We start from the raw sequence: 18,432 nt of genomic DNA on the forward strand, positions 1-18,432 counted from the left end.
CAGAGCCTTAAAAGTGGAATCTATGCAAAAATGTCCCTGAAGTGAATAGCTGGTTTAGCAGAGCACAGGACTGGGGCAAATAGTCCCAGAATTTCTGATCTTAGGTTTGATGTTGCATGAGTTAAGTTATGGGAGCACCACCCATTGCTGGCTACTTAGCACTGCCCATAGAATGGCTCATGAGCGTTCGAAGTCCTCCATGAGAGCTGTGTGTGAGCTGGAAATAAATTGTTGTCTGAATGGAAAAGCGTTTCTGGAAAAGGACTGAATTTTCTGTGGGTCTTGGGGAAGACTGTAGAATGAGAGTCCAGTTAGCAATAAGATTTAATGTCACCCTGGAAATTAAATCACAGGCATGTTTTGTGATTATGTAGTTGACTTTCATTTGAAGGAAGGCATGGGGGCAGAGATGCTGCAAGCATAAATGTGTGAAGCCTCATTGCCTTTGATGGAGCTATGTCAATTTAAATCAGCTGAGCATCTGATCTGGATAACATACACATTTCTGCTGTTGAAGCCAGGGACCAAGGGGGAGAAAAGCTGCTCAGTGCGGCCAAATGTGACACCAAGAAAAGCATCTCTAACTGCAAGAAGGCACTGATGGCAATTTAAGGGCTGCCAGAAGGGTATAAAGAGTCCTTACATAAATCGGCCTTGGACCCAGCAGAATATGTCTGAGATGAGGGTGTCTCCTCAGATCTTCCATTCTCTCAGCAGCGCCACGAGGAAGCTGTTATACTTTGCAAGCAAAATACCTTCCTGCTGCAGCCAGGAGTTCTTTCTGGGCTCATTTTGCTGCAGTACAAGTCAGGTCAAGAAGTTTGTTTGGCTTGCTAAAAAAGATACTCTAGTTCAAACAAAACTTAATTCATTGAAGCCCCATGGCCTCTGTGAAACATGAACCCCTCTGGCCTCATGATTTATGAATACAAAACCATGGGGAAGTCTTGCCAGAGGAAAACAAGCTGTATGATAGGTAAATAAAAGGCACTGGGGCAGGAAAGGGCTAAAGGCACCCATAAATGTGAAAGCCACACAGCTGGGAGGTGTAATGAGCTGTCAAGTGCTCTGCCCTCTCAGAGGGGCTTTGCTTCTGTGGAGAGGGAGCTGCTGAGGACAGTTTGGAGTTGGTGCTCTTGCTTTAGCAGAGGATTTGGGACAGGTCTGCTGTAGCCCTGTGCTTTTGGTTTGTCTGTATGAATCTGAATAGACTTGAGAAGAAATCTATAGCAGTGTTGTGAGGCTGTTTTGTGGTGTTCAGAGGTGGAAGGGACTGAACCAGGTGAGGAGCCATCAGGGCTGGGTCCTAGGGAAGGGACAGGACCCAGCTGAGCCTTCCAGCCTCTTCCCCAGTCCTCCTGTCTGAGATGCATTGCCAAATTCCTACTGTGGTGATCACCAGCAGCAAAAAAGCCTAACACATCTGTTCCTAATCAGGACCCCATGAATCTCTATGCCAACTTAACCTCCCCCAAATGTTAATTACGCAGATATCTAATTCTTAATGTTTAGGAGTTGTCTGTATGCATTAGATGTTTGGGGGTTTCTCTGTATACATCTGCAGAACCCCTAACAAGCACAGTGCTGCTTCTCAGGGCTGATAAAACTGCAAGGAGTGACGAAGCTGTGGCTGTGATTGCGCTCTGAAGTGGGGTACGGTGATGCAGCAAACCCTCTTAACCCAAGATGACAATTATAATCTACAGGGCAAGTATAAGTGCTACTAGACATCTCCCCACCCTCTGGGGAGGGGGCTGCAAGCAAAAAAAAGCAAGCCGATGGTATAGTACATATAGCTAGGTAGCTTATATTTTCTGAAAGGTATGGTTTAGTTGCAATTCAAAGATAGGAAGCACAGCAGACTGTAGTCTGTCTGCTACCTGTTCTGTGACACAGTTGCTTTTTAATGCCTCTGGAAAGAATAATTAGGGCTGTTTCTTTTCTGGATCAGATCCCCGAAGGGATGTGAAATGCTGGTGGAGTGTTTTGTGCTGCTGATATTTAAGATATAATGTGTAGCCAAAACTCCTTGGACTTCCTCAAAGGTGCCTGAGAAATGTAAAACTAACTAAAAAAAAAAGTAAACAGGAGGCTTTAGGATGCTGCTCTGGTCTGGAACTGAACTGGGGAAAAAAATGAGGTCTGTAATTAAAAAATAATTAAGCAAGACACCATGTAGGAGGTGACCAACCAATCTGCAGTTTCAGATAGCTGTAAAACCTGGTAACAATTTCGGAAGACTGTAGATGCCACAGAAAGACACCAGCACTAAAGGTATCGTCCCCCAAGCAGTAGTTGAGCATCTATTGTAGAAAATACAGTGGATATGTGGGTGCTGCGTGCTGGAAACCCAGCTGAAAGAAGAGGCTGGAGCATGAACCAGGGCTAGCAGGCAGTGGGGTGACCTAGGGTGGTATATTGGTGCTTGATCTGGATGTATGAGCACTGTGTCTCTAGTTAAAAATGTTAATGATCTGGCCAAGGTCTGTACCTTTGGCTGTGCTGTCTGGCTCCCCCCAGAGCTCCCCAAACTGGAAAACTCATCAGTGGGGAGAGAGGGGAGTAAGTTACTGTGGGGCCTTCTGGAAAGGTGCTGAGGTATCTGAGAAGGTGACTTACTGGAAACACTGAACAGACAGAAGTAAAAATTAGTCATGTTAGAGACCACTTGGTAGCTGGATTGGATTCCTTGAGTGATTCATCCACAAAAATGACCACTTTGCCTGACATTTTATTTCCCCTCTCTATTTAGAAAGTAGCTTAGACTTACTAAGACTGTTACCCGTTGTCTGAATTGCTTTTTGATAGCTGGGTGGTGCGCATAGCATCCTTGTATTCTCATAATTTCTAAACCACTACTTCAACAAGGGGGGAAAAAAGACAACAAAATGAAGGGGTTTGTCACTCCAGAAGCTCTTGGTGGAATGAACCTGTAATCTTGTGAAATCAAAGGGGAATCTATGGAATGTGCCATTTTTGGTATAGTTAACGCAACAAAATTATAAATGGAAATAGCTGCCTGGAAATTGTGTTACATGGTTAATTGACAGCTATTAAAGAAGGGAAAATGTGGATGAAAATTGCTTGGTAAAAGAAAATCTCTAGGCTTTAAGTTGCTCTATTTCTGTTTTCTGAGGAAGGACTAGAAGATGAAAGGACCATCAGCTGATGCAACCAAAATGTACTGGGATGCTTTAATCAGTTACTAGGCCTGGGTTGAATAATTCAAAAATGATGCTAATTTTGGGTGTGCTTGGACATATGTAGAACATGCAAATTTTTCTATTGTTATTGCTCATAGGGATGAAAACTCACTTGTGATTTTTTTTTTGCCAGCTTGTGTGTGTGGAAAACCTAGCAAATGACATTCCTTGTCCTAAAGAGTGCATGTGTTCAACAGGCAAAACAGGCAGGCGGCCTGCTGGGATGTCCCCTGCCAGCAAAGGCAGGAGAAGGCTGTAACCCACTTGCTCAATGGTGGGAGCAGGAGCCACAGGGCTTGTCTTGGTGCTGTGACTATGCTTTCTTGTGAAAGTCACCCAAATTTTTTCAGGATTACTGAGCTGCAGAAACCATCAGTGGAAAAGATCTCTCTGGTCATCCAACCCACTGTCATGCCAGGGCAGGATTGTTCCCAACAGTGTATAGGTCTGTCCAGACTGATTATATGACTCGGGCAATGGGATTTTTTCACCACTTCCTTTGGGAAGTCTAACAGATCTTCAATGGCTGAGGAGATATTAATGTAAGGATTTTTTCCTTCACCTATTAGTCTGAATTTTGTGCTGCTTAATTTCCATCCAGTAATCCCATGCATGCCCTAAACTCTACCTGTTTGGTGTTGTACCCTCGCATATGCACAGGTAGCACATGCTTGGGTTGCATGGGCTGTGTTTGAGAGTAGAGAGTGCTGAAACTGTTGTAATACCCCCCAGAAATGCACAGACGTCTTTAGAGATGGCTCTTTCTGAGAAAGCTCTGCAGGGAAGAAGTTGGGTTGCCATGCTTCCAAAAGCTATTCTATATCCTATAGATAAAGATTTACAACTTCTGCTGGTTTCTTATTCAATCTGATATCCTGGGGTTTCCAGCAATTTATAGTTTGGATTCAGGGCTTTCCTGGGTAGGATTCTAGCACATCTCTCACTAGGGAAGAGCTCTGATCAAAGAAGCTAGGTGTAGCTAAATGTGGTAGGGGAAAATCAATTGGTGGCTTTTCCTTGGTGCAACACCAAATCTTGCTTATGTTTAGAAGCTACTGAGGGTGGCCTTTACTAATATCAAATAACTGTGCATGGAATATTTGGCAAAAATGGCATGGTGATTGCTTGAAGAGGTAGATAATGAGGGCAGGTTGCTGGGGATGAACACATTGGTGTCTGGGCTGGTCTTTATTTCAGGAAATGTAAGGCAGCAGGGAGGAGAGCAACAGTTCTTGAAACTGGGCTCTACTAGTGAAACTGCTCATCTGCGTTCTTGGAATAACAGTGAGAGGAGAAAAATCCTACAACCAATTGCTGAAAAAAATGTATTGTGGTCCTGGCAGATGGAATGTTAAGTAAACTTGTGATCACCATTAACATCCAAAAAGTGGAGGTGCACGAGAAGTTGTCATCTGTTCGTTTGACTCCTGCCCATCCTCATTCATCCCCAGGGAAAATATTAAAAGCCTTCCTTGTGGATAGGCTTGAAAATGAACACTGCAATGGTCTAGAAGAAAATATTCCTAACAGGCACCCAAGCTCAACCCCTGAAGCCAGGTGTTGCTGGGTGATTTTGGACCTGTACATGAGCTTTGTGGTTTGGGCTCACCTTTAATCTTCAGACATGATTATGATGGACAGGCTGGAGCTAGAAAATGAACTCTGTGGTCTGTATTCAATGAAACCTTCATTTGGGGTCAGTGAGAGTTTAGTCCAAGGCACTTGGGAACCTCTTCATTTTTTGACCCTTGTGAAGATGATAGGGTAAGTCACAGGTCCTTGTTAATGTGCAGCCTGGTGGTTTAACATAACACTTTCTGTAGCACCAAGGATTATCTCCCTGAAGTCTAGACAGATTATATAGGGTTTAGCCTGGGCCATTGACCGCAGATGATAGGGCATGAGGAAATAAAACACAGGGATGTGAAGAGGGAATGGCAACTCCTACCAGTCTTCCAGGCTGGCACTGGGCATGCAGAGGAACCAGATTAAAGGGGAAGAAGGTGAACTGAGTTCATCCTTCTCAATAGACACCATGGTGCATTTTGTCCTTTTGCATTTAATAGATCAGCATGGTTTAAACACATACAAGGCTTGGAGTCATTAACATGAAACTGAAGAGAAGGCAACAACACTGGAAAAAGAGGAGGAGTGGAAAGTGTTCTCTTTATAATGCTATTTCCTCTACTAAACAAACCTCTTTGACTATGAAACATTTAAACATACAAAAAAACAAGCCCCACCTTGTGTTGGCTGCTTTTTCCACTGATGGGGCTTGTCCTGGTGCCACCTCATGGCAAAAATCAGATTTGAATTTCCACCAGAGCAGCTGGGATCTGGGAGAGTTGGCTGTCCGGCTCCCAGCCTCACAGCACTGTAGCTGTTTTGTAAAGAAACTGGCCTGCAAAGCCAAAACAGGTGCCTCACCACAGGAGTGGTGTTATTTTTATTTCTGTTTTGCGATTTGTCTTTCGGGGAGAAAAAAAAATTTAACTCCGTCTGGAGAGGTACATTTTTCACATTTGGGAGGTACCTGTTGAATCTATTCATGTCCCCAGCCAGCCTGGAGCTGAACTAGAACATAACAGTACTTGCTCTAGGTCTTTGGTATCACCTGACAGCTATTGCAGGTATTGCAATATCGGTGTTGATGTGCTACCATGTTCTATAAATCAGTGTGTTCTATAAATGCAGATTTGTGATGGCCTTTGTTCAAAAAAATGTTTTTGGAAAGGTTTTGGGGCATTGGGGAAGTTAACAGCGTGGGAATGGACATGAAGGGTCCTGGATAGTACAGCAAGCACTACTCGGATTAAAGACTGTACAGAGCACTGAGGATAAATGGATAGCTTTATTTTTCAAGTCTCAAATGAAAATGTCTCGGTGGCACTAAATTCTCAATTTTTTTTTCTTAGGCTGAATTTGAGAGCAACCATTTCCATGGCAACAGGTGTGAGATCATAAAGTCAGGATTGTGACTTCAGCACAAGACAAATCATAAAATTTGAGTTGGGGTGGGGATGCAACTGTGTTTCTATCTTTGCAAAGAATAAAGGCAGGTTATAAAATTGCAGAGGAAAGTTGTCTTTTTTAGATACGTGTGCTCTTCATAAATAGTATTTGAAGTCATTCCTGAGAGCAGTTGCCTTTCCTGATTATCTATGCAATAGCTCAGGCAATTCCAAAAGTCTCTTTCAATCCATTCTCATCAGATGGTCATAAGGTGTAACTGCTTATCAGTCATACCTAGGGCTATTCTTTCTGATTATCCCAATGCTTACTTTCAAACTACAGAATAATGCCCTTTTGGTTTTTTTTGGCTGAATGCCCACGTCTGGTTTCATAGCATATAAATGATTTAAATTTTTTTTACCTGTATCCTAAGCTTTTTTTGGAAAGCTCAGAAGTGTGTCCTCCATCCTATAAACAACAGCTAGCTGGGCTCAGATGCATTTAGTCATGAAAATACTTCTATAAACTGCTGTTCCTTAAAGATATTTGGCCATCTGCCACTGCTGCAATGTATTCCTTTGGCTATTCAGATGTTACGCCGACTGGCTGCTGGAGGGATTTGGAGTTGGCGTCAACCAACCCACCTCATGTAAACCTACTTGGAGCTTGTGCCACCAGATCATCTGGCCCGCTCCGACTCGGAGGCTGGCTCTTTAAACTTGGCATGCGGATGCTGGAATTTTCCAGGTTGCCATTACAAGCTTATTTCTGTATTTCTCTGTTATTGTCAAGGAGGGGCAAACAGGTCTGTGCAAGCTTCTAAATCACCTGGAAAGCGACTGGAAACTCAGACTTGCTGCTCAGCAAAAGCTCCCTGGGCCAGGTTCTCAACTGGTGTAAAGCAAAGTTGCTTTGCATCTGATGTGGGTCCAGGTTTGGGTAATCTGGCTTGCTTCTGGAGCTGAGAGCCCTTGGAAAATGGGTGGTGTGTAAGGGAGCATGTTGCTCTGAGCTACTTTTATTTCCTTGTCTGCAGTGCTTTTGATGCTTTAGGTATCCCCCTTCCTATAGCTGTATGCCCCTGGAAGGGCAGGGAAGGTCAACACTTTGCTTACAGTGTTCAGGTGTTAGTGGGATTTTCACTTGCAGCTGGAGAAGACAGAACAGGGTCTCATTCCAAAACAACGAGTTGTTTGTGTGATCAGAAATGCCAATCTGGGATGAGAAGACCCAGGATCCTGGTATTTGTGTGATGGGGGCCGAAATCAGACACCACCTCTGTCGGCAAGGCTGGCGGTGCCTCTCAAGGGTGATAGACATCCATAGAAATACTGTGGATCAAGTTATTACCTTCTTATCATAATAAAAGGGTTACTGGGAAGGGGAGGGTATTAGCAACCCATGGGGTCTGCTGGTGCTTTTAGCTGTCCTAGTCCCATATCCATAAGCCTGAGACGCTTTGCTGTCCGTACAAATGGAGGGGAGAGAAAGCATCTCTCATGTGGTGTTTGTGAGCTGTGGAATAGCTTCTCTGCTCCCTACCAGGGCAGCTGTGAGCCTGTGGGAAGGACTCTTGCTGTGAGCAGTGGGATATTTTAAAGCGGGAGGGAGGTGCAGTGGTGATGGATGCTGTCATTGCTGGGCTGCATCCAGTGGGTGTTCTGCAGTGGTGCTTGCAGGGTTGCACAGGTGTTACTTGTACTGAAAGAGCTTGCCTCCAGGCTCCTCCTGCATATGGAGCATCACTTAATTTGTCTCACCAGCTGGGAAGGGGCTTTCATCTGAGAGATTTGCCTGGGAGTGCCACTGGCACCGTACCCACCCTACATGTGGCTGCAGCCAGCACGTGCATGCTGCGTGCCTCCTCCCAGCTCCCGGCTCAGGGGCTTGCAGCCAATCTGCCTTTTGCCTCTCTGGTGAAAGGCTCTTTCAGCAGAGAATCTCTTCTTGCGTGTGGCTCATGCTCCAGCCTTTCCAGTTTCCCAGGGAGACTGGTAGGAGGGGAGAAGGCATCTCAACAGGTTCAGAGGTAAAGAGGGGGATTTCCTACAGCTCTTCTCTACTGAACCATTAGATACCTTCTCTATTAAGCTACAAGCTGAGCGGACTGGGAGCACTCCTTTCCTCCTGCTTCCTTCTGCAGATCTGGTGGGATTTGGCCTCCTGTGCTTGTAGATTTTGATGTATTAGTTTGATATCAATTACCTGACCAAGAAACTTTCATTCCAGCAGCTCAAAAATTCATGCTGAGTGAATAGCTAAAGCTCAACATAAGCCTCTGTTGTGCTGTGATCCTCCATCAGACAGCCCAAAGAAGAAGCAGGATGAGTGACCCCTAACTTGTCCATTGCCCCTCTTATATATGATAAACAAAATGGCCAGTGACTGCCCAGGTTCTCCTGGTGCTGAATGACCGAACCCACAGACAAAGACTGGAGTCCAGGGTAGGCAGCGTGGCAGTTCAGGTGATGGCAATGGTTATTTTCCCTGTGGATGATGAAGGCCTTAAGGATGCTGCTGTGCAAGGACTGGGGAGGGCTGGGATGCTTTGGTGTGGTCCAGGGTATGAGTCTACAGGCAAAATCACTGCTCCGTGAAAATCAGTGCAACTAAAGTCATGGGAGCTGGGACTGTCACCTGGATGCGTGCTAGCAATGATGTTCAGTTCTTTAATGGTACTGACAAAGCAAGTATTGATACCAGCAAGTGTCTTCAAAGCACTTTAGTTAAGGGAGAGGGCTGCATTGGGTGGTTCTTCCTTCTCTGGTCTCTAGATGACCACATCTGAGGGGTCTGCAGCATTGTGTGCCACCTAGTCCTACAGCGTGAGCTCTGTCCTCCTCTCCTGGGACCAGAGGGAGGACATTGCTGGAGGAAAGGATGTGATGTAGGGAAGTTCCATCAGTTCTTGTTTGGGTTTTTTTAGTACCATACTAATATTGCTGCTATACAGTGCCAAACAAGTAAAATAACTTGAAGCTGATGTTTACGGGTGTGATACATCAGCCACCACTGGTGTGCAAAGGTGGCCAATGCTCAGTGGTGTGGTGAGAGGAAGGGCCCCAGGAGCCCAGCAGTGCTGGGGCTGGCCCCCAGGACAGGCTGGCCCTGCAGCTGGAGGGCCAGCACCGCTTTCATCCCTTTCTGCCCTCCTTGCTTGGTGCCAGAGCAGGGCTTTGCCACCCCAGCGCCCAGCTAGCCTGGCAGGGGATGCCGCCTTCCCTTTCCACTCTATCTTGCTTACACGTTTTGCAGCCGCAGCCTCACTTTTTTTTTTTGCTAAATCCTTGCATTTTTCTATGCTTCCACAAGCCCCGGGCCCTATCTCCCTCGGGAGCCGGGAAGAGCAGTGGGCTGGGAGGGGAAGGGAGAGAAAACTCCAGTTTGTGCTAATTCCTGGAGGGGGGGACGGGGGGGGGGGGGGGGGCGGGGGGGGCAAAAAAGAGGGGGGGCGGGAAACAACAACAAAAAAACCCCAACAAAACCCCAACCCGAGCTTGTTCTGGGGGCCGGGGCAGCCCGGCTGCTGCAGCCCCGCAGCGTTCAAACTTGCCGCGGGGCCGGGCCGGGAGCGGGGCGGGCGGCGGGGGGACGGGGCCGGCCCGGGGGGCCGCACCGCCCGGCCCTGATTTGCTGCGCGGCTCCGAGATTGACAAACTCTTGCCTTGGGTTTAAAAGAAGGAAAAAAAAGGGGGGTGGGGGGAAAAGAAAGAAAAGTTTTTTCGCTGCAGGAGCAGGCAGGGGCCGGGAGTGAGCGCGGCGGAGCCCCCGACAGCCCTCCGCCCGCCCCATGGCTTTATAAAGCGGCTGCTCCCTGGGGGGGGCTGGCGGGGGGGTCTGAGCAACTTTTCTTCGCTTGTATATATATATTTTTTTCCCCAACTCCTTCCCCTCGAGTTGTCCCGAGCTGGTGCCTCATTTTTTGTGGACCATGGATACGCACACGCGGTGGAAAAGGCGCAGTTGGATACGGAGCTGGTTGGTACCCGCTGCCCTGGTGCTGCTGGGTGCCCTGTCCCTCGGCCGGGCAGGTAAGGGACCCCCCGAGCCCCCCCCTCCCTGCCCGGGACAGCGGGAGGGAGGCGGGCGGCAGCGGCGTGCGGGGCCGGGGGCAGCCGTGCGGTGGGGAGGGCTGCGGGGCTTTTGTGCGGGGCAAAACACGGGTCTCTCCTCGACTCAAAGCATTCCAGAAAAAAAAAAAAAATCAACCCACCCAACCTCCTTTAGCTGCCCGAGTCTCCGAATGCCATTTGTCAGGAGGCCCGTAAAAGGGGGAAAAAACTTAAAACAATACTTTATTCGCCTTTTCGAGCAGAGCTGCCTGTTGCTGGACTCGTTTTTCTGGAGCAAAAGTCAGGATATGTTTCTGGCGGCTGTAGTTCTTTATATATCTGCGTGTATATATGTGGGAATATATATTTAGTCAACTGGAAACCTCTCGTCTTGCGTAGTTCCTCCTCCTTGAGGAGAAGAAACTTTTTGTCCAGAAGTAATCTGCTTCCCCCCGCACATCAAAGCGGCAGATCCGCACACAAAAGCTTTGCGGCCGCTCCTGCTCGGGACCCCAAGGCTCTCGCTGCCCTCTCTGCCTCGCCACCCCCAATTTGCAGGGCTTCTCCCTAAAATTGTGGCTGTTGAGAGTGGCGAGAGGAAGCTGTGTGAAGGACCAGATGTGCAACAGCACTAGACAAGCAGCCAGAAAACCCCTGGAATGTCATTTTTTTTTTTTTACAATCATGCAGGAGTGGGACTAAGCACTTTATTTCACAAAGTGGATGCTTTGGGCTTGCTGAGTGTGTTTCAAGAGCTCTGCTTTCCAAATGTCTGCCTTCCCCGGGTGGGCTGTGAAATGCCAGAGCAGGGCAGATGGGGACTTGTGGGTCTGCTGGAAAAGTTTTCTGTGTGTTTTCAGAGCACTTTCTGAGTTTGTAGCGGACACTTGGAGGCATCGGTGCTCCGAGGTCCTCTTATATTGTATCTCAAGGGAGAGGCTAAGCAGTAGTTTGTTGGCAAAGCTGATTTTGAAATCTGAAAAGTTAATGTAGATGGAGTTCTGCAGGGTAACTTGAGAAACAGCGAGGAGTGCCCTGAAGAGCTGAGCTGTCTGGGATTCAGCTTTCATGCTTGGTTTTTGTGTGCTCTGGGTATTTTTTCCTGGGAAGCCCAGGCAGCGGTTTTTGCAGGGTTGTTTGTGTGTTACCAGGACAAATGTGTGTGGGATTCTGTATATAGCAGCATGATTGTAAATGATTGTAGTTTCTAGGTTCTTAAAATGACCTTAAGGAAGAAAAGGTGGGCGTACGAGGAATGCTCTCATTAATGGTTTGCCTGCAAAGTCTGAGCAAGATGGAAAATAAGTTATGAGTCAATAAAATGCCTCTAGAACATCACTGCAGGAGAAGTTAACAGCAGTCGGAGCTGGGACAAGGGTTTGTGTTGTACTGCGAAAGCATGGGACTGTTGGAGCAGCTCTCTGACTGGAGGCATACTGGAGCAATGCGAGCTCATTCGAGCTCCCTGTTTGCAGCCAGCTCCTCCGGCTCCTCTGTTACTTTGTATTAGTTGAAAACTGAATTATTACCAGTCTCAACTCTTCCAAAGGAAAGATGACAGTTTCCCTTTTTCTTTTGTCTATGCTAATGTTTTAACGGTTTCGGAGCATCCTTAGGTGCTTTGCCTGTCGGTGTATACCCTTCAGACAGCTTCAGCAGAAGACCTCGCTCCTTTTTAAAGTTACCTGGTAACTTTTCTGAAACTTTTGGGTCCAGCTGTGGGCTGCAGCTGGAGGAAGCGGAGGGCTGGCTGGAGCTAATGCTGCTGTGGGTGGCTGGAGAGGTTTTGTAGGGCCCGTGTGCTGCTCAGGGTAATGACTCTTGTGGTGAAAGGCTTTGAGTTGTCCTAATGAGCCTCCTAATAGGACATCAAATGATTTGGATGAGGGAGGAGTTGGGTTGGGACTGCTGATGGCATTGACTAATGCTCTTTATAGCTCTTTTTTAATCTTTCCAAGTTCTCTTTGGTTTTATTTCAGCCTGGGTTGTTTCAGTTTCATTTTAGTTGGCTTCTCTGCATGGAGAGAGGTGAATCTTCTTTGTAATCTTCGGAAGCAGATCCATCAGGTGGCTCCAAAGAAAGGGGGAAGGCACCTTGCAGAGAGGGTTTCCAGAAAAAGAAAGAAATAGCAATGTCAAAGGCGACATGAACTGAACTGCCACTGAACGCTGCCCTTCCAGCTCAGATTTTCCCATATTTTAACAGATGATGTCACCCAAAAATCTAAGCCACAGACAAAGTTGGAATCTGTCTCTGCTTTTACAAATCCCTATAAAATTGAATCAGGTTTCTGGGTGAAAATTTTTGGAAGCAGCAGTTTCCTTTAGTGGCAAAGAAAAGTGCAATAAGAATACATGGCATGCCCTTTAAAAGAAATAAAAATGCTGGAAATTATGAAGTATACTGTTACCATCTGTTGCTTCTCTCCTTGGCTCTTCCCCAGTCATCTAGAATGAGCTAAAAAAAAAATAACCTTTATTCAGCCAGTTAGAAGTGTTTTGTTTTAATATTTTGCCAATCAAAAGTGTTGATATTGTTTTACAAGAAATATGACTGTATAAGTCTGGAATTGATGGCAGATCTGATTTCCAGTGCAAAACCTGGATTATGCTGTCAATGTATTGCCAGATTGGAACAGGATTTTGTAGCTTAAAAGCACCCAGCTGTCAGACATCCCCTGTCCAGGGGACGCAGTAGAGGCATTCAGCTGAGGTAATGGATTATTCTTCCATGTAAGCTGAGGTCAAGATGAAAACTCTTTGCTGCCCATTCCCTTCGAGGTGGTTTGCGAAGGCTGCTCCTGCGCTCACCTCTCCGCGGTGCCGTAGCCGTGCTGGGTGCGGGACCTGGTTTCAGACTCGCGGTCGAGGAGCCAGTTCTGCTGGCTCCCACCAAAGCTAACGGGAATTTTGGCTTTTCAGTCCAAAGCATTGCAGTGTTGCCTGGGCAATAATTTTTGGGGGATTGGAGAAATCCCATTTCATCTCTGGTCTTTAGGGGTAGCTCTAAGGCAAAACGTGCTGAAGAGTTGCTAATTGTCAGTGTACAAAGAGGGACAACAGTGTGGACTTGCCTGCTGGCATTGCTAGCTCAGATCGCTAACGCTGGATCCTCACGTATGAAACCTCTTTTTAACAAGCAAGGGCAATCCAATAAACAAACTCTCTTGGCGTTACTCCTACTGCTTGCAGATGTAAAGTCTGCCCTAGAACAAATAGGGAAGGACTGTAAAGGGGATGTGCATCTTTATTTTAAATGGGTGCTGTCCCTGCTCCTTACATTTTGTTGTTAGAGATGGACTTTCCAGGTTCATTCCTTTTTGAAATGTAGAGCAAATCTAGCTAGTAGCTTTCTGGCTTGTGATAACTTGCAGTCACACCGTAGTGTTGTAGGGGTCATACTGATGTCTACCAGGAGCCTTTGGGGTGTGACTCAGGACAGTGGCTCCTGCTCTGATCTCCCACCTCTGTGCTGTGGGAGGGTGATGCGGGTGTGGAGGTGGGAGCCATATTTAACTGGGCATACCCTGGTGGTGGTTCCCAAGAGAAGTTAATTTGGGTGCTGTTTCTCTGTATGTGTGGTACCAGCAGCTGCGCTGTATGTGATGTTCAGCATTAACAGCTTTAATTCTGAAGTAGATTTTCTCAGAGCTCCAACATTAAAATCTTTGCTACTGTCCCAGAGGCCCAGACCCTTAATGCCATGTAGATGTCCTATCACCCTTGGTAGGATGTGCCCAGTTGCTTTTCTTTAATGCTGAAGATGCGGGCTGGTCCTGGTGCTGTCTGTCCATCTCTGCTTTGGTGACTCGAAGTTTCCCTGTCTGTCCTGCAGCCTGGTTTCAGGGCATAGGCTTAGAGTATGCATTCTCACAACTGCTTTGAATTACAGATAGAATCTTTAAGATGAGACAAAGTGTGGCAACAGATGCTGAGAAGCAGAAGGTGCTGCTGTGGCATATGCCACTAATGCAGAGGTATTTGTGTGAAGTACCAGTTATAGATGCGTTTAGGTAATCTGAGTTTTGTCTGGACTTCAGAAATAAATCTGTGGGAGTACTTTCCAGGAAACTGTTCTTCAGTCTGAGGTTTTTTTTCTTCTGTAGAGGTAAGGCAAATAGGCAATTAATTCTTTTAACAATTACTTTTTCTACTTTCTGTCTTATGCCCTGATTCTTTGACCTGTGCTCTCCCTCTCCCTGTGCTATTGGGATGCTGGGGCTGCATGGTGGTGCTGCCCTTCCTGAAGCAGGTGGGGAGGATGGATGCCAATCACTGTGTAAACATGAAAGCCTCATGCTTGGAAAAACTGTGTGGTGTGAAAGCTTCCACACAAGCAGATTGAGGATTAGGGGCTTTGTGGCCCAGCAAACCTTCAAGGGGTAATGAAGGGAAGGAGGGTCAGGCCAGCTGGCCCCTGCAGAGACCATGTATGTAAAAAGTGCTCAAATGAAGTATCACCATGGTGATTCACGGTTTTGCTATTTATGTGTTTGTGTGGTTGCCTGTGGATACATCTGGAGAATGGTGGGACCTGGGAAGAGTGTGGAGCTGAGCCCCTGGGGTTGTTGGATGGCAGCAGGCACTGCAGGTGCAGAGATGGGTCTAGGACCTTGTCCAAGCAATTGATGCAGGCAGGGGCTGCTTGCCCTTAAAGGACTTCCAAAGGGTCAAGTTAGGAGCCTCTCTGTTCTGCTGGTTGGTACTGGCATTAGACAGTAAGGACTGGTCTGTGTACGCCATGGTTCGGAGTGGAGGTGCCCAGGTCTGGAGTGATTTGGGAACAGCGATTCCATTTGGAGCTCATGTTCTGCTGTTGTGTGAATTGTCTTTGAAGTGTAGGAGCCCCTAAGACGGGGGAAATCCCTGCTGCGTTACAAGTACAAATTTGGCACTTCATCACGTATGTATGCACTTGCCCACGTATGCTCTCGCCTGGTTTGTTTAGCAGGAGTCTTATCCTCAGGATGCAGCTATTCTATGAAATTAATTATTTTGCAGAGAAAGGTTTAAAACAGTATTTGGGTTCTGTTGAAAACATGATTATAACTTTCAATACCTAGATTTTGGTAAATGGAAACTGCTGTTTAAAAATGAGAAGAATTGTCTGGGAAATAAACTGGGAATGAACCACAAAATGCACCTCTTCTTGGGCTTTTTTCATGTGGAGGAAAACTTCTTCCACTCTGTTCTGTGCTTTTATCCAGTGTAGACTTCTATTCATCACATATTTAGGAAAGTCCTGACTCTGCTGCAGGTCTCTGATACTGCTGCTGTTGAGGATATTTTGGGAATGCTGAGGCCTTCAACAGTCATCTGCTGGAATTGGGTCAAATTTAAGATCCGCAGGATTTGTCCCACAGTAAAAGTCAGTGTCACCACGGAGGCATGTGCACACAGGAGTTATGCTGCTTCTGGAGTTCAGCTTGATCATCTCCACTGGTTTCCCTGCACTATCTGTGTAGGTCTTTGACTTTTAGCTTCTTTTTAGAATGGAGTGCAACCATCTGTCTTGGATATATGGCAAGTCTGTCTGATATAAGCAGTAGGAGCTGGTACTGGCATGGTGCTGGGAGACCTTGTCCCCATGAAGGAGGTTCCCCCTTGGATCAGCTGATGCGGTGGGGAGCCCCAAGGGAGGGCTGATGCAACCAAAGGCACTGCTCCTGTGCTTCCTTCCAAGTTCTTCTGATGAGATGTGGAGTCTCCTCTGTGCCTGGTTATGTTCTTCTGGATTCAGGACTGCTTAGTGCCTTTTTTTGGCTCTTATTTTTATTTGGGTTTCTCTCTGGTTACGACCCTTTGGAGTGTAGCTATTGTACAGAGCTATTGGGAATAGCAGTCTGAAGGTGTTGGTAGATTTTTATTCCCTGCTCATGGCATATGGTGGCTTTCTGGGGAAGTTTTAGGAGATCTTTTGGAGAGGAAACCCCTCCAGGTGGACACTGTCTTGTGCTCTCTGGAGAAGGCAGAGTGCCTCACATGTGTATTGGCAACAGTTTCGTTGCTGGAGTTTGGCTCTCCCCCTTTGGCTGAGCATCAGCAAAGCATAGCAGTGTCCTGAGCTAGCAGTGTCGTCGTTTGGCTGTGGGTGCAAATCTTTGACCAAGGCAAGCAGAATGCAATCTTCAGACCCTTAAGATTTTTTCCTGCTTCCTGGTGTTGCCTGTTCCCTACTTACATCTTCAGATGTTGTTAATCTAGGCAGTGCATTCCCTCTTCTTTGCCCTCCTGGCTTGCTTGAGAGCTTCCTGGGACTGTCTTCTCCACTTGCAGCCTTGCTGTATATCAAAGATTTTATTTTTACTAGCTAGATTTGAGCTTATGTGATAGGTACTGAGTTTGCAAGCTGGCAGTTTTTCTTAAAAATAAAAGAAGCCTTTATGTGAAACAAAGAAAAACCCAGTATGGGAAGAAAGAGCAAAACCAGAAAAAAGTTGAGACATGAAAGAATGGAAAAATTTTGTTAAAATCTAATGTTATGTGGAAAAAACTTGGGTTGGCAACATGGTATAATTAGCCACTGGGTTGCTGTTGGCAAGTTTCAATGCTCTTGAAATGAAGCCTAGCACTGAGCGAACCATCCAAATGATGCCGTGGTTTCTCTGTGGATGTGTCTGGAAAATCTTTAGAACTAAAATAAATAAATGAAGGAGCTACACAAAAGGTATTTTTGAGGTTGGTTGCTCAGAGTCTGGCTCTTTTTCTCTCCAGAAGCCAACAGGATTCTTAGCATCATCTGGAAGCTTTCACAATGTTGAGATGTCATTTTTTGAGATTAGGAAAATGGTATTAATGTATTTACAGTGCTGGAGTTTTCTCTCAAGATTGTGTAATCTGGAGAGAAAAAGGATAGTTTGGGGATTGAATGAGTAGAATGAGCTACCTCAGTGCTCATTCCTAACCTCTGCTGCAGACTTTCTCCCAGCTCTTAGGCAAGTCCCTGGGTTTCCCATGCCCTGAGGCCTGATCCTGTCTCCCTGTATGGAACCTGGCATTCAGGTGTTGCTTTAACACAAATTTAATGCTGATATGCCAACAAGATGTGTTTTTAAGCACTGAAGTGCTCTAAGAGTCTCTTTTCATCTCTCTGCCTCAGGTTATGTTAGTGGTTGTGGTCTAGGAGTTTTCTACTTCAAAAATACTTTTCCTCTTTGGGATGGTGTTTTCCTGTCTAGCAACACTAGTGCCTCACACTGCAAATCCAGAAGGTTATTTGGATTTTGTCTTTAGATTTGGACAGATTTCTTGCAGATTATGTGATGGGGTACTATACAGATGACCGTGCTGTTATACTGATTACTGTCAGAACACTTTAAAGCATTAGATCTGTAAATGAAATCCAAAGCAGGCAGAGGATCTCTTAGGCAGCCACACATGTGCTTCAGTTTACTGGGGAAGAAAAAACAAACCCTTTGGAGGGTGGAAGGATGCAGATGGAAGCAGGGTGCTGGATCCTGAAGCTGGATATCCCCATGGGGTTTTACATGCTAAGCCTGTGCTGCGGGTGGATACAGGAGGTAAGCTGGTGTCAGTCTCTTTTAGCTGGCTTTGGGGTGGTGCATTCAGCTGCTTTGCTAATGTAAGAAAGTAATTCCAGTGTATTTTGTTGCTGAGTGCTCTGCCACAGGCTGTGGGCTAAATGCGTTCTTCCCTATGGGTTTGGTTTGATTTCTTGAAGTCTCCCATGCCTGATGCTATAGTATTCCTCATGGTGCTCAGCCCTGCTGCTCTAGATTCACTGGAGAAAGATTTGAAGGCCAAACCTTAGTCCTGCTGTGCCTCAGGGACAGCTTTCCATTGGTCTGAATGGTGTCTGGATGTTACCTGAAGGAGCTGGGCACCCTCTTTTCCTAATGAGGGATGGGGGTGCATGTGCAGCTTGCTGAAGACCTGAATGATCTGCCTAGTTTAAACGCAGCTAAATCTTACTGTTAGCTTGGGATGACCCTGTATGCCATCCCTGCCTGGATCGAGCTGTGCATCTGCAGCCAGGGAGATGCTAATTCTTTCAGAGTAAATAAAGCAATAAGTTTTTTCCTGGCTCAGGAAAACAGTTCAAAACAAACAGCTTTTGAACAAACTGTTTAAAGGCCTTTTCTCTCCTTGCCTTTCTGCACTTCACTGCTATAACTTGCAATGGAGAGGGGAGTTTGCAGCTCTGCTGGAAATGCTGTAAGAAGTTGATGGGGGGAAACTCCTAGAGAGAAGAGAGGTCACTAAGG

The 18,432-nt window shown here is 46.3% G+C and overlaps 1 protein-coding gene across 3 annotated transcripts in view; it reads left to right on the forward strand.

The window, feature by feature from the left end:
* COL5A1 (collagen type V alpha 1 chain) overlaps nt 1-18,432 on the forward strand; it is a 180,884-nt gene that overhangs the window by 11,800 nt on the left and 150,652 nt on the right. Inside the window, exon 2 of one of the 3 annotated variants that reach the window (XM_087752785.1) lies at nt 10,053-10,186. In XM_087752785.1, the coding sequence (XP_087608911.1) occupies nt 10,087-10,186 (100 nt within the window). In that variant the 5' untranslated portion in view covers nt 10,053-10,086. Of the gene's footprint in view, nt 1-9,833; nt 10,187-18,432 lie in introns of those variants that run through there. The other 2 variants (XM_087752786.1, XM_009476995.2) reach the window with 2 other exon arrangements.

Source organism: Nipponia nippon, unplaced genomic scaffold, assembly GCF_047370975.1.
Source record: "Nipponia nippon isolate SJK-2023a ecotype South Korea unplaced genomic scaffold, ASM4737097v1 scaffold_16, whole genome shotgun sequence".
NCBI lineage: Eukaryota > Metazoa > Chordata > Aves > Pelecaniformes > Threskiornithidae > Nipponia > Nipponia nippon.